At 34.1% G+C, this 17,616-nt stretch overlaps 1 protein-coding gene across 1 annotated transcript in view; it reads right to left on the bottom strand.

The window, feature by feature from the left end:
* The window catches only part of RhoGEF64C (Rho guanine nucleotide exchange factor at 64C), a 77,906-nt gene that overhangs the window by 18,768 nt on the left and 41,522 nt on the right, over positions 1-17,616 (bottom strand). The window contains exons 2-3 of the mRNA XM_018449593.1: positions 16,059-16,278; positions 9-215 (exon numbers count right to left, since the gene is read on the bottom strand). Coding sequence (XP_018305095.1) covers positions 9-215; positions 16,059-16,181 — 330 coding nt within the window. The 5' untranslated portion in view covers positions 16,182-16,278. The remainder of the gene's footprint in view (positions 1-8; positions 216-16,058; positions 16,279-17,616) is intronic.

Genomic DNA, 17,616 nt, shown 5'->3' with positions numbered 1-17,616 from the left:
GGTCGCGCCGGGTCATGTCCAGCGAGCCGCGACGATCTGACCGTACCGTACAGCCATGGATCACCGCTATAGATCATCTGACGGGAGAGTATACTGCCGCCGCTTATGGTGCCCCAGCCACCCTTGCCGGGGTCATCCCTATGATTCTGATGCTGCCGCGACAGACCCAGCCGCACGCTCCACGACTTCTTGCCCTTGCTCAGAGTATCGTAGCTCTGCGATCAGTCAAGAGGGAAAGGCAATTGAGCGGACATGATAAATGAAGGGTCAGGTCGATGAAGGAACATTAATCATATTTATATTATTTATTAAGAATATCATACTCTCTCTTTCTCTCGCTTCTAATATCCGAGGAACATCGATTTTAACGTAATTACAATACAGTTATCTAATATTGAGCGCGAGCTGATTACTTCCGTTTCTTTTTTCGTTTTTCTTCTTCAGTTATTTACTTCCGCTTCTATAATAAATAAAAAGAGAAAGAAGATACGAAAAAAATGATTTTGTTGAAGTATCTAAAAATTAGATACTTCAGATAGATACAGATTTGAAAATTATTTCTAGCTATAAAGTTTTAAATTTGTCATAAAAAAAAACCATTTTTTCCATGTTCTTATAATTCATTCACAATTATAGTGATAATTGTAGTTTTAAGTCTAGAAATAAAATAAACTGAAGAATTTATGAATATTGCATTTATATATCATAGTCTAAACACTCTAAACGTAAGAATTTCTATCGCTACAACAGGACATGACAGGATAATTTTCCGCCCTGATAAGTACGTGTAGTTTTGTTAATCATCAATCTCCCGTAACTTTTTATAAATTAAAGCATATAATCTACACTCAACTTTACTAACGTAATATATAAAATAATACTTCATTCGAGACGCATAAAGTATTTTAACTATATATTCGTTGTCAAGAAATATTTAACATACTTTTTATCGACGTGATTACGCTTGTTTCCTTGACTGCCGGACGAAATTGGAAGCCCCGTAATAAGTTCCATCGTAAGAAACGTCCGAATGTATTTGTTACGTATGTATAATTTGCGGCAGTCCTACAATAAATGACTATCGGTAATTACGGATGCATCATTCTGCTGACTCTCCGGTCGGTTCGTCGATACCGCGCGCTTATAATAACTTCCTGGATACGGAGAACACGCGACATTCTCTCTCCTGAATAGCCGGAGCTATATTCATCCGGAACACAAAACAGAAAAGCCATTGTTGCCTCTGTCATTGTCCCATCATTCTACCCTTCTTCGGGTTATTTACCGAAGGTACGCCATAGCTATACGGCATGCATACGACATCGGTATTTAAGCCCGAGGAAACAAAATTCCGATGCATATCACTGGAAACTTGACAACACGTGTACGTCCAGTTCCAGATATATCTTCGTCAAAATAATGTCTATCCTTAATAACTGATGCGCTGAAGTCAATATCTAAAAAGTTCTAGAAGTTTGAAATTTCAGATTTTGAATTTTTCTAATTCAAGGCGCTAGAACCTTTTTGTTTGCAGTCTCAGCTATTTGATTATTAAGGATAATCGTCAGAACTCTTCTGGGGGCTATCAGGTTCATTTAGGTATTTTTTTCAAGTCTGTAGGGTTATATGAGACCAAGATTGTTTATATCGTCCAATATCCGAAATAATAGAAATTAACCAAATTTGAACAGTTATATCTCGAAAATTGTTAATTTTAGGGGGTCGCGCCCATTGACACTTTTAATCAGGAACTACAATTTCCCAAAATATGAGAAGATTTGACCGAGAACCAAAATCCATAAGAAACGTGCGGGGTCCTTTGGAGCAACATTCAAACATGTTTTCAAGTTAAATAAACAGTCAATTTTTTTATTATGAATAAATTTTTTATTCTGTTAGACAAATTTAAGTCCGTAAAAAATAAGTACGATCCAACTTTTATGTAATAATAAAAACTCGATGTTCAAAGTTTTCACATGTATGTAAGAATTTTTTTCAAATTTTTATATAGAAACAATATAAAAAACTGCACTGCAGTTCCAATTTCGAAAGATTTCCAATTTAAAAAATGGATTAGTGTTTAGTAAGCAAAGATACACAAAATTGTTAAAACATTTTTTATCGCAGTTCAATGTATAATCAGCATCAACTAGAAAACAATTTATATCTAACACGCGATTTTTCACAGTTAACAGTCACTCAAAGATAAATTTCGTTTCCGGTGCTCAATGCGACTCACCCTATCGCAACTTATCGCACCGGCGAAAGCGGATTCTCACGTTACACATTAATCTCATTGCTGCGGAGGAAAACCTAGAAAAAAACGCAAGGAGCAAAATGCAAATTGCGCAGCCTTTCGACCCGACGTATCACTCTCATCCGTGATTTGATCCGCAACGAGAATCGATCCGCGTTCGATGAGAATTGATCGACGAATCTGTCGTTTCGATTTCCCTTTAACGGCACGTACAACCAAGATACGCTCGATCTTCGCTCCCCGTCAGCTTCTTCACGTCCAGAAGCCTCACGGATCGCAATTCGCGAGTCCCTTCCGCAAATCGCTGCTCGTCAGCCGCATTGCGTTCTCCGAAGAAGGAAGAACGAGAAGGACGTTCGCGATGCGAGCCTCGATGGATAAGCACAAAGAACCACGACGTGGAAGAAGCCATGGCAGGAAAGAAAAAGAAACGAGTGGAAGAGAGTCGAAGAGAGACAGAAAGCAAGCGCGTTTCAGGGAAAGTGAACGACGTAGGAATCGCTTGCGATCGGCAATTTAAATTCATTTCCCCTTTAGAGAAATCGGAGAGATAACGTCGCGCACACGTCCCGTGCTTACGATGCTGAGTCTCTCGGGAAAGAGAGAAAGAGATTAAATGGCGCGCGCGAAGAGGCTGATACAAGTATACGTACAAGTTTGTTCGCTTATCGCAAACGATGATGTGATTTATTAATATATTTTCGAGGAATTCCTTGATGTAAATTTTACACAGCGAAGAAAATACTATAAAGATGTCAACTATAATTCATTTAAGCATTATATTACAAATGTATTTTTATTCCATTTTTGAAATATTTAAATGGTATTTCATTTTCTTAAGCATTTATCTAAAGCTTTCATTTTTAGTATTTATAAATATTTATTAATTATTTTAAGTATTATTAGTTTATTTGCATAAACAATACATTTTTATTTACGCAAAAAGAAAAATAAATTTTTCTTTTTATCGAATATTTTCATCGCATAATGTATAAATTTACTATATTGCAAGAGAATGAGACAAAATGTACCTATACCGATAAGAAAACTACCGAAGAGAATGACGATGGAAGCAAAACTAGAAATAGCATGTTCCGAAAAAGTCAGCAATCAACTCAAATCGCTATATGAAGGTTTAAAATCACTTCTGTTGAGATTGAATGTTTGGCACAAAACGAGGCCTACCCCGTTGCACCTACCGAAAAACTACTAAGAGCGAAGAAGCACAAAGAAGGAGAGAAAGGCGAATGTGTTGAGGAAATACAAGAAATCCGTGCTCGTGTCTAAGCGCAAACGAAAAAGTCAGACCGGCTTGGAGAACTGTGGATGAGGGATAAGACAGAGAAACTGGAGAACTGTTCTCAGCGACTTGTCGAGGAGAACTGCCGTGCTGTATTTCTGCTGTACAAAGTCCTTCGAGAAAACCTGCACTTGATAAAAAAAACTGGACAGTAGTCCAGTCGACATCAACTAAAAGTAGCATAACATCTATGTTATAATTTTTCACACTCAACAATGTAACTGTTACGTAACATTATGTTATATTACACTGAAAAAGAAAATCGAAATATTCGCAAGTAAATGTTACATATGACGTTTTCTTGGTGGATATGCAATCATAATCACGAAAACTAAAAACTAGGACAATGTCACGAAAATCATTATTATTATAAAATTATTACTATATTATTATTCATTATAAAAATTTGACTGTCATGACGAAGTATATCTACAGTTCTGTAAAATATATCTCTTAATTGTAAAAACAAAATTAATAATTTATTTACTAGGAATAAAATTTTATTTCGCTGTATTTAACTAAGGATTTATTTCAGTAAAATTAACATTATATCTCACAAATAAATTTTAAGTATTTTTTTTCTCAGTATTCTCATTTATATTATTTAGTGCGAAATTATAACATAGATAATATGTTACTTTCAATTTGATGTTGACACGTAATCGCGATCGGGTGCGATAACAACTTTGACGCAAAATTGCGCGTTATCGACGATTACTTGATTGCAAAGTTTGGTTGAAAAAAAGATTCCTTTCTCCGCAAATTGTAGGATAATATCTCATGCACGGAAAGAATTTTCTTTTAAAATTTACCCTGAAAATATGGTAGTTATAGTACAATACAATATTTTAAAGATTTTTACCATGCACTTCAGTAAAATTGATCAAACTTATTTTATACTTTATTGTAGTTTTATTAATGAATGAAACAGATTTACATTAAAATTCTTCGAAATACAATGTTGTCCCACGACTGTCATATTTTCAGGGTAAATTCTAAGAAAAAATTCTCTCCGTGTGGAATTGCAATTCCCGCGAGAAGGAAAAAGCACGATGCAATTTTGCGGAGCGACCGTACCGTTACGCGTTGTTCGAAATGAGATTCCGCGGATTTGCGTTCTCCAAAATCGCGCGGTGATCAACGGTTAACACGCCCGTGTGCGGTTAACAAAAGAGAAGATTGTTCGTGACGATTAAATCGAAGTAGGTTCCCGTGGATAAACGGGACGTTACATCGCAGGATATTATTATGAGTCTCGCGAAATTTTCTTAATCTAATCCATTCAGTTAATCTATCATCCATTCAGTCCGCGCTTTATAATTTTATGCCCTGCGCGTTTATCTCCGATCGCACGTATTTTTCGTGGATAAGTTGGCCGGAATATAGAATATATATGTACACACAAAACGAGAATTGTAGCTCAACAAAGAGGGCAGAGTGCGTCGATTTGTTCGCAACACACGTGCTTGGAGGCCAAATCTAATCTACGATCTGCGGAAAGGTCTATGCGATATGCACTCGACCTCTTTTTTTTATACAATTGCAAAAGCAGACGGAAAGACAGGCAACTCATCCTGCAATTCTGCTTACTGACGAGAAATTATTACGTGGAAAATTATTGTTTTCGAAATATATCCCTCGAGCAGATCGTTTATTATACGGTACAAGTTTTTCTTTCTGAAAATTCATTTAAAAAATTTGAGAAAGGAAATGTTAAAAATAATATGCGCCACAAAGAATGTTGCGATACATTTTCTGTCGCACACCTGTGAATATTTGCATTTGGTACCACATGGAATCGCACCTGCTGATATAACGGTTTTGGTATTCAAGCATCTTCATATACTCAAACATTTCTCGATAGTATCAACATTAAATATGCTTGTTAATAGATTAATAATAAATTACAACGATTCAGTATCTGTGAAAAAAAAAGAAAAAATATTTTTTAATAACTATTCATTGGTTAAAAAAGCATAACAATAAAAGCACACGTCTTTTATCTCGTTAATAAAGAAACAAACTTTTTCAAAAATATTTTGATAAGTGAAAATAAGAGCAATGAAAGTGAATTATATACTGATTCATTAAAACACATTGGCTGCAAAAACTGTAGGTCGAATTAATTTCTGTGAATAATAAAAAATATATTGAAATTGAGCACAATTGTAAGTTCAAAAATATGTATAATGGAGGCAATAGAATACGAGAGAGAGAGAGAGAGATATCAAAACTGTACAATGCAAAACGATACGTAAATCCAAGTAATAAAATTTTGAAGTAAACAATTTGTTTCATAAATATGTTATTAATGCTATTAATCGTGAAATTTATTTTATTTTATTTTTTAGATACTATATGTAGATAATTATAGTTAAGCATACATACAGGTATTAACGAATGCTTATCGAACATTCTGTAATAAATTTTCTTAAATAATTTTTCAACTCGTGCAGTGCTAAAGAATGGCTTTGTTCTGTATATATATTTTTTTTGGCTTCAATTATTTTTTTCGCGCTCGTAGCAACAAAGCAACGTACCGTAATGCATACGAACCGCGTAAGGTCGGAAAATGGGGCAGCCGGCTGCCTTGAGGGCGAACGGCGAAGTGCACTTTACTTTCTCGTCCATGCCGGACTTTCGTAAAAATCTTGTCCCACAAGCTCACGTAAGAGCTGGCCGTCAGTTGGTTGGCCAGTCGAAAAACAGAAAGTAAACTAGCATATAAGCGAGCGGCTTGTATGCAGGTACACATAGACGTGGGTCACTGTGTCTGCATACAACTTGCAGGTGCAAAGCGAAAACGGGCGTGGCTGACGAAATCGACCTTAGATCGAATCGAACGAGAAATTTGTCTTGTGACAATATAGAAATGTGAACGAAATCATGCGTTTCATTGAAAAATATTATTTTCAGCATAATTATTTTTTATTCAAAATTTTTATTCACTAATAACACATAGTCTTTCGGATATCAAAACTTAAAAATAAATTTCACTGCAATCTGAAGAGCACTCCTAAAATTTATTTTTAGCGAAATTTATTTCTATAATGGCTATACCTTCTATCAAAACTAGTATAATACTTTATTACTATTTTTTACTTTACTTTATAACTATTAATTAGTATTATATAATTTTCTTTTTATTACGTTTAAGCAAAGCATCTTGTACACTTCATTTGTATGTACATGTTTTTTAATTAGAATGTCATTTGAGTGGAACAGAGCATCATTTTCACAAATTAAATTTTTCAACTTTTCGAGAAATAACATTTTTTTATGTAGTTTACATATATAAAAGCTTCTCTTTAAGAGTATTTTCAAAACATATAGGAATTCTGCATTAAGATGCACAAAGATTTGCTAATTACATAAAATAAACATTTGTTCGGACATATCATGATTATCATAAACTTATCAGACATATTTCTTTCATGACTCCATAAACTACAATTCTTCCGACTACGATTTATCCTTTTTTATGCAATATCTCGTTAGTAGAATAAACATAGCCTTATACATTTTTTCATATAATGAAAGCTTCGCGATTACTTCCTTTAGAGACTACCGGTTCAAGTGCGATCTTCAGATGCGCCTCTTGCGATCGGCTCTTCTTCAATGTTAGTCTACAACTCTTGAGAGAGAGAACATGAGATAAAGTATTTTCACTGGAATGTACACTAGTATGCATACAAGATTCAAGGAAGAAACTTGCCACTTATTAGATAATATTTCATAAAGCGCTTGAGATAACGAATACACGACTTATAATAACTTATAATAAAAATAAAAAAAAAAGATGGAGAACTTTTAATATTCGAAATCGCAAAATTCACTATCTTTCAACTCTTCTAATTGGTTTCTCTAAAAAAACAATATTATGGGTCAATCACCTATGTATCTTATACTAAGAAAAAGAAATACCGAGCGCAAAGATATCAAATGGATCGAATTGCTGCCAAGCTTTAATGCTCCATATCTAATCGATTATGAAGCGTTAAAGAGTCTTGGAAAAGCAATCCAACCTATGTATTTCTCTCCTTTAAAATAAAAAGGCATAGATATTCGAGATTCCTTCCCGACTTTTCTCTCCGCTAATTCACAATATTTGCTAGCGCATTCTGGCCGCGATTAACTTATTGTTAGCTGAATGAAGAAAAGCATGAAATAAGCATCGAGTACTCTTGAAAGAACACGAGATTTCGCTTTTATTAAGATACGTTAATTCATATTGCAACGCGTTCCAATGGCGATTGAGAAAAAGAACGAGAAACACATAAAATAAATGCATAAAAAAATGCATTGCAGCGGAAAAACGGCGATGATTCTTACGAAAGAAAGAGATGGATGGAGAAAGGAAAGGAAGAGGTAGCGAGAAAAACGAATAAAAAGGAATAGGTGAAAGAGCGTTCGCGTGCATTTTAGCTCATCTCTCGAGGTCATCTCTACAGACGATGATCACGGGGGAAAGTAAACTCCCCCTTGCTAATTAATACCTATGGTACTACTGGTCACACGCGGTCGATTCTTAGCATCGTTTCTCCCATCACTCAAGTAATAACATTTTCAAGCCTTCTGATGGCGATGAAATTAATTATAAATCTTAACTTACAAATTATTCATCAACACCCAAAAAAAAATATTCTCCAATATTTACCATGAGAAGTCACCTTAAAAAGCAGTCTGACGGTTCAGTGTCGACAATTACCTTTCCGGATGGAAACGCGTCTGTCACGCTCAAGTAAGCGTACCTTTCCGGCTTGAATATCGATACACCATGGCAGGCAGGTCGATGACTCGTGGAGTGTTTGAGAAATTATCTATTCCTCCTCCACGCAAACGACATTATCTTTTCTGAGGTATGGCGAACGCGTTGTACTGTTGCCCATGCTTTAATATCGGCTCGCTCATACCAATTGTGCAAAACGCAATAGTCATAATACCAGTCATAACTGCGGTAACAATTTCATTCCGCCCGTTACCGCGGGATTCAGCAGCCGCTGCATGGAGAGAGAAAAAAAAGATGAATGCGAGAGCCCCGGCTTTATGTTCTGGCAGACCAGACGTTCCGCCTCGGAAATATCGTGGCTTCGTTGATTTAATCCTTCATTGAACTCGTGTGAGAAAAACTGGATACTCTTCAGAACTGTGAGGCTTCCTTTAAAACTATATCGTCCTATCTCTTTCATCTTCTTAAATAATATAAAATTTTTTCTTTTAAAAGGTAACAAGATGTCTTTTAAAATTATAAGTAATTAATAATTCTGACGTAATAATAAGTTTTCAAATGATAAAATAAAGCAATAAGATTTTACTCTTCAATTAATTTTAATTAACTTATTGTCTGAATTTTCATCTATTAATATTAATAATATTAGAAATAGAACTATCACAAAAGATGAAATTAATTTTAAGTAACTAAAAAATTTATACGGCGATATATTGTCACGTCAAAATAGCTCAAACAGCATGAGTTGTTTTTCAGAGCAAACCATAACTTTGACAATGGCTGACCAATGGAAAAAATAACAGTTACAAGTACGTTGATTATTACGGAAATACGCTTTTATTTCGAGAAGACCGTGCACGACGATGCTTCATGTCCATAACTATCGACCGTTTAAAAAGGAATAAAAAAACGAGGAGTAAAAGGACGAGAAAAATATACGTAACGTGTCATTTGTTATTAATTATGTAAATTATCACTCTTCAATACAAATGACTGGCGGTTGCGCATCCCATTTAAACGATTTTTGCGCCTGAATTGAACGCTGCGGCGACGTATGTAGTTATGCAATCGAGTAGAATTGTTTCCTAGAGGATCTCTACATATTACTGAGCATATACCATAATAACAATTTTCAATAGTATTGAAATTGTATAATCAGCTATGCGTATATATGTGTGTGTATAATAATAATTAATTATATTAATATTAGTCAATTTCTCTTTGACGTCGATTATACGGAGAATATCAGAGCTCTTTTATAAAATTGATACTATTAATCATACTATATATCCTCTTCAAGTATTAGGACAATATTTAATTATCTTATTTGTTATATCTAAGACATTAAGAGTATCTATTATTTTAATTAATTAATGAATTTAAAAATTATACGTGTTATTTGTAAGATAATGCTACATTTAATAATCCGGATACATTATCATAATAATTAATGCAAATACTTAACACTATGTGTGAATCAATTATGAACTTTCTAATTTACAGTTCTGCAATTTATATAAATACATACGTGTGTGCATATATATATATATTTGCTTATTTATTATATTATAAGTATTGCCGAGGATAGTTGCGTACGCGAGGCATTATCGCACGCGATCTTGTAGCTAAGCCGACCGCGTGTGCATGCGCATCCCGGGGTCACGGTAGATGCACCGCGGATGCATCATCCTTGTGACTCCACCGGTGCGTCTCTGCGTTGCACAACCATACACCAGTACGTTAAAAATCAACGCGTTATGACGCCTGCAGAAGATACATGTCTCGAGAGCATTTCGATATACACATAAATTATTTTCGTAACTACTCGCAATAAGATAGTGCAATAAGACTATGTTCGTATCGGATAAGCGATCGTAAAAATTATAATGTTCATAAAGATTTGTGATAAATATATCTGATACTAAGATAAGTGATGAAAAATAATTTGATATTCAAAAATATTTTAATTCCAATAGTGCACACACACATTATAATATTCTATTTATTTGCTTGAAGATAGTTACAATGCTTTTCATTTCTAATTTATTATATTAATCAAATATTAAATAAAAAATATTAAAAAGCTAAGATAATCTGAAACATATATATTACAAACTCTTATCAATTAAAGATATAAAACTGTTGATAAGCTTCCTCTTTTTTGACGCGAAAAGAAGAGATCCTGTCGAACTGGTTAAGCAACATCGAGATAAACGCAGCTCGACTGTCGATATAATGATCTCCTGATTGATGTTACGCACACCGAATCTTTCGAGATGACGCAAAACATGCTGCATAATCGCGGGAACGATTAAAAGGCGTTTGTTAGCCGTGATTGGAGAGGAATGAATTGATATACGAGATAGAGAGGAGAGGAATGGATTGATATACGAGATGGGATCTAACTATTTCTTGCGCGAAAATTACGTCAAGGAAAGGAAAGTGACACGCTCGGCGGCCTGTGGCGGTAAAATTTTCACCTCGCAAAGAACCTGTCACGGCGACGTCGCGACGACAGACGACCTGAGATGTTGAAGACTGAAGATGATACGCTAGCGAATGTGATGACGATCTGACACCCGTAATATGTGATGCTAGTGGAAAGATAAGGGAACATCGGGGAAATCGGGTTGTATGTGAAAACTTTTGAGTTCAAGTGCGCTCGTTTCGTCAAGCGAATACATCAACGAGTTGACTAGCTCATTACTGTTCCCGTAAACGTTAATTAAATAATATTAATCTTTCATTGCTTTCCCCTCATTAAAAAAATGAAGGAAAATGATTAAACTGCATGGCTGACATTAATTAAGGAAAATTGTGGAAGTAATATAATTTCTTTACTGTCCACTGTACAAAATGTTATCTAAACTCTTAAAAGAAGTTTTATCTCTTTTTTTTATCTCTTGCTTAAAAATATACTTACTAAGTGTGTATTGCAGATTATAAATTTACAATACCTTTTATAAATACAAGAATCTGTGGTCTGTTTTTCTGATATGTTTTACTGTGCTTCTTTTCTAATAACATGAAAAATAGAAAAAAATTAGGTATTCTAAAATATTTAAAAATTTAATATAATTTCATTAGATATTCAAACAGCTGATAAATAGAGACAGAACTGTAAGCGTCAAACGCAGTTAGTGGTGCGCAAATTATTCAAACACACAATGTGTCTAATTAAATCTGATAAGTGAGGTGAATATACCGTGATAACAAACGTTTCAACTCCACTTTGAACTATCATCGGCATAAAAATACAAGGTGAAATACAAATGAAACGTTCCCAGAAATTTATCATGAAAAACAGGCTAATGGTTCAACTAAAAAAAAAACTAACAATAAGTAATTAACATTGACGCATTTAACATTGAACAAGAGGTCAAGTAATTGAAAAGGATAGATCGACTCATTAAAAGTCTAACGTGAGAGATAAATAATATTGAAAAAACGTATGTAGAACTGTACGTCATATTGTTAATGTAAAATTAATAAGACGGAAAATCAAAAAATATCCATATAGAATTATATTTTTCAGAAAAATGAATGAAACAAATAAATCAATCAAGTTGAAAAAATACTTCATGAGATACGTATTATTCTCTCTTCAATTTATTTGCAATAACAAGTTATAAAAAATAAAGACTGTATCTTGCAAGAAGTATAATAATATATAACCATGTACGGTTTTACACGTAAAAATATGGTAATGCTGCTCATTACGAGCAAAAATTTCTTCTTATGATGTTAGTTGCAATATAATGCAAGAATTCATGCGTAAAAGTCAAATAAAATCTCACTTTATGATATTCATAAAAAATTTGCACATTTCATATTTGCTATTGAAAAGTACAGCACGTTTCAATCTCATACAATATCAATAAATACCTAATTCTTACTATTTTTTCATACAAAATATCAAGTTTAAAATAAATGTCAAAAATAAAAAAATTTTCAACTAAACTAAAATTAATTAATGTGTACAAAAAAGTACATAAAATATGGAAGATTGAAATTTCACTAAAAAGATATAAAGAAAAGATATTTAAAATATATTATAGGTATACAAAGTAATAATTTTTATCTTTTTTTAAATATCAAGAAATTGTTCTCTATGATCTGAGACAGATAAAGTCACGATCGAAGGCAAGAAATTGCGGGAGAATAAAGTCTCGAAAGTTCCTTGTAGCGATGTGGGCCAAATACTAACTAAACTAGTTACTCTAGCACGCAAGAACGGCGAACGGTCGACGGAGCATGGAAAGTCACGCGCCTGTGAGAAATCCATGTTCCATGCTCGAATAGTTATATAAACTATTACCGGTCACGCAGCATAACAGAATCGCCAAATCCTGAATTACAGAATTAATGGTTAACAAGCAAGTAGTTACCGAATGAAAAAAGAAATATATAATTTAATGAATCAGGTTCTTCAAATGCATTCTGTCATCGGTTCCGTATTTTCACATGTATACATATAGTTATCAAATTATGACAATCATTGCTGTCTATTTTCAATAGTATGCTCATTATTTTTCCAATACAAAGACCGCGTGTGACGTAAAAATAAAATGAGGCTCGTCCCATTTAACGTTAAATTTACGACGATGATACTTCTCGTTAGTTCTTTAACGAGGAAAAGAAGAAATATTATACAGCTGTTATAAAAATTAACATTTTATCCGTGTGCATCAATATATCTTATTATCGCCTCGTATACAATTTTCAAGTCATTCTCTACGATCTTGATTATCCAATTAGATCTCACACTATTCGGTGTGAACCTTCACGTAATATATTAAAAAAATTTTTATTAAGGTAGCAATCTAGATTGATCATAAATTACGTCAGCGCAATGTCGTCAACTACATGTCTTCGTGGCTATTTAAAGTGAAATTCCTGAAATTTATTTTTAGACAATCTCGTTGTAAACAAGGCATTTAGATGATACGTGCGGTGTATAATTATAGCGCATGTATGTGTAATGAAAACAGTGATTTATACGCAAACGATCGTAAAGTTTGTTCCTCTTGCCTTCGCATGTGTTTAATTCGCGAGAGATATCACTCTTCGTGGCGAACGGCCGGCCTTTTGCCACATAAGCGTGCGGGATTACTCGCGGAATTGCGCAAATTTATCCCCATTCGTAACACTTGTCGATGCGGTAGAAAGTAATGATACTTACAAGTGCCAAGTAATGATACTTATAAATCCTCTTGCATTACTTACAAACGCGCCGCTATAAATCAATGCGAATAAATATAATAGGTCTACACAATTTTTTGTTTATTGTAACTATTTTCTTCATAAACTATTTAATATAATATATTGTAATTACTAAATAATATATAATATATGTTATATTTAAAAAACTTGAATTTATAATAATTTATATACTTTCAAGCATAAATCATCAATTTATTAAGCAATATCAATCACATTATTAAAAATATTTTATTTTAAAAAAAGGTGTATATTTTATTGTTGCAATTGCAATATAATTACGTAATAATGTAATACGCTCAGTAAAAAAAAGAACCGTACATTAAATTGTTTATTAAGAAATATAATATATGTAGATTGTACTAATTATGTAATTTGCGGAGAATGCGATTCGCGATTAGTATCAACTGACATTTTATCACCAACTAAATCGACTGACACTCGATTCGAGCTAAGAAAACCAGATCGGGGAAAGATATAGCGTATCGCCAAGACGATGTGAATACGAAGTATTCAATATCATAATCGGCAACAACTGGTTTTAAAATAAAAGCGAACGGGCCATTGTCGAAGCGACAAAACTGAAGCACGTAATCTCAGCTTTATGAGCCCTTACGTCATTGTAGATAGCCGTCCTTCGTGGAACGTTTTCTGTTTCAGAATTTCTGGTTTTATGCGCGCCACGCCAAGTTTCCCTCTTCGGGTTCTCTACTTTCCTCTTTCGTGATATGAATCTCATAACATGAGATATACGATATATATATATATAAATGAAATTGCGCATCGTTTTAAAATCACCGACAGGCATTGTAAAATGGAAAATATATATCTTCTATAATAAAAATAATAAAAAGTAAAAGTACAAAGATCATTATAGAAACTGATTTTAATATGTGCTTGAAAATAATTAATACTTTTTGGTAAACCAGAAGATATATTTTGTTATAATCTTGTTATTAAACGTTCGGGATTCAAAGAAAGATTTTTTCTCTATCGAACGATTTAACATTTTTCTTACTGAAAATAAAATAAATGTCACGGTAAAACAAACTCTACCATAAATTTTATTCAAGTATATCTCCTACAACGTAAACAGGAATATAGAAATCCAAACCGCAAACCCAAGCCGTAAGTTTTTCAACCGTCAGTGACGGTTCAGCGAACTGTCTATCGAGGCAAGTGTTAAGCGGCACTTCGCGTGCAATTCCCGACCGTCGTAAAATGCGAACGTCAATTCATGCTTCTCAAGCGATTCAATTTTCGATTGATAGTAAAAATCGTAGCATGGCAATCGAAGCATTAAATTGCTTATCGATGTACGATGATAGCAATTAAGCATCCAATAAAGTGTCTCATCGTTATGAAGGGTACTTACGATCAGCGAGCGTAACGTACATCATAATATTGCTTATTGCAACAAATCCGGGCTGCTCTAAGATGTGTTTATTTCTGCCTTTAGGTTCCACTTCACTGACAAGCTTCGCAAATACGTTGAATAAAACATCAACGCAATTGTATATACGTGTATGTGACGGAGAAATTTGCAATAGCTACCACCACAATTATATAAGTAAAAGAAAATGTACATCGGAAGAAAAGATCTTTTCCTTTACAATCTTCTTATTTACAATCTTCCTCCGTTTTATAAGCTTTATAAAAATTGATATTACATGCATCTTTCGATGAATTATGAATAGAATAATCATTCAACAGGCAATGCAATTTTCACTTTGTTTAATAAAGTTTTGCTCACTTAATAATATAATGAAAAGATAATAATGGACGACACGTGTCAGATTGAATTATTATCTACGTTGACGTCTATCAACGTTAATGTTGTTCAAGACGCGGTATGCGGAACGAAATGGAAAGGATAAAGGCAAAAGGAGAGTACAGGTACGAAAAAATTCACGATCCAGGAGATAGGCAACCACGTTACGTTCATTCATCCTCGCGTTATGCAAGCGGCTTATACCTAGTAATTAACCTATCCTCGTGCACTTTCCCTATTTTGACACGCCAGTACGGTTCATGCATCGCTCTTTCTCTTGTTGTAAACATCTGTAAAATGATCAATTTACTTTTTGCAAACAAAAACTCTAACACGCCATGATATTGACTTTCCCTCCAAATACTTACAAGTGTTCTGGATCTAACAAATTATATATTTTACCCTCGTTATGTAAAAGCATTTTTGCCCTGCGCAAAATGCTTTGAAAAAAAATGAGGCTATCGATGGCCTTTCCTTCGTCCGAGGACGTAAGAAGAGAGTCATTCAGACTCGCCGTAAGTAGTAATTAGACTACACGGAGAAATGCGATGCCAGAGAGGAAAGCTCTCCTTAACAATCCGCTACAACTTGCTACAATGGCTGTATCTAATGACCAACTGCGGATGAGGTTCCACGATTCCAACCTCGGTTGTATCCCGTTACGTAAAACGCCGCCGTGTAAGAGTGTCTCGCATCAGACACGCTCTCTCGCGCATCACATCGCGCGATTCCGGACATCGAGCGATCTCGGATTCTCGGTCGGATGGATTTTGGGATTTACCTTGCCGGAGGTGGGCGAACCGGACGGGCTCAAGCCCTGTTGCAGATGATACATCTTAGGGGTGAGCATAGCTGGAGGTGCGCCGAGGCTACCCGGGGCGACAGCCACGCTCGTCATGGTCATTTCTCGCGATGGTCGCAGACCTCAGTGTCTCCGCAGCACCAGCAGTCCGCGCCCCTCTGTTCCTCGTGCAATCTTGCATCCTCAGGTCGTGGCGAATCTGTAACCGATAGTGAAAAAATTCTCCTTTAAGTGAGCTGGTAATCATCTTACAATTAATGCTGTCGCGTTGCTTGACAGAAATGAAGCACAGCTTTTATATATATATAAGAGCTGAAAAATATTCAATATAAACTAGCGACATTCAGACAAACTTTTTGAGACCAACAGAACATAAAATGTACTATTGATTTATATTTTAATAACAATTTTATAAAATTTACATTAGTTTCTTTATATCTTTTATCTTACTATTATTTTTTCTTTATATTCCTTTATATTTCTTTATATTATAGTCGATAAGAAATATCAAAGAATAAAATAAGTCTCTTTTTATGCTCATTTTATGCCATTAATTGTACTTGCGTTTTATGAAGAGGTTCTAATCTATAAGTATAATGCTGATTGAAATCTTTATAGCAAAGTCTGTGTTTTAACGACGAAATGATGAGTTCGGGTTCGACGGTAGCAAAACAGAATTTCTTTGCATAATCACTGCGATAAATTATGGCACCTGACAATAGTACCGTATAATTTCTCTCGCCAGGAGATCGCGATTGTGCAATTTTCGTCGCGCCAGACGAGATATTTGGTCGGTCAGACCTAGAAAGCGTCCAGGAAATGTTAATTCACCGGAGTTACAGGCCTCGATGTTACGTACATTGAGTACAGAAAAATGTCTCGCTGAGTCTATGCTTGGTTAAGCACCCATATAACATTTGTTGACATTTATCTTCTACACGCAGTCAATACATTTCCGTCAAACCGCCAATATTCATGACATTTCGTTCACTATTTCGTCACTCAGTAAATTTATTCAGTCGCAACAATGCACATACTTTTTAACTTACTTTGCTTTTAAGTTACAAATAATTTTATTATTATATTTTATATAATAATAATAATAAATTACATATTTTTAACTTTTGTCGTTTTATTTCACAGATGTAAGTCTAATTCTAATTATAGATGTAATAATACTTTTAGTGTTATTTTTTTATATTAACAATATAATATACGTAAATGCATAAAGTAAAATTTATAAATATCAAATAGGAATAATTTTAGAAAATCAACAAATAATTACGTACGTTATTTGCGCGGTTAAAAATTATATATTTTTGAGAATCAGATGAAAAACGCACGCGCAATCTTAGTTATATACCTACTTTTACAAAAAAAAGAACACAATTTTATCTACATAATGCTTTTTTTATAATTTTTTTATGATTTTTCTTAACCGAATTATGCGACTTTGAAGCTAAACCTGCATTTTTTTACAACCAATGTTGAAATTTCAAAAATTATCGCAAAAAATTAAAAAAGCATTTTGGAGTTC

This window comes from Mycetomoellerius zeteki, unplaced genomic scaffold (assembly GCF_001594055.1).
Source record: "Mycetomoellerius zeteki isolate Tzet28-1 unplaced genomic scaffold, Tzet1.0 scaffold25, whole genome shotgun sequence".
NCBI lineage: Eukaryota > Metazoa > Arthropoda > Insecta > Hymenoptera > Formicidae > Mycetomoellerius > Mycetomoellerius zeteki.
This window is presented reverse-complemented; position numbering and strand designations above follow the sequence as displayed.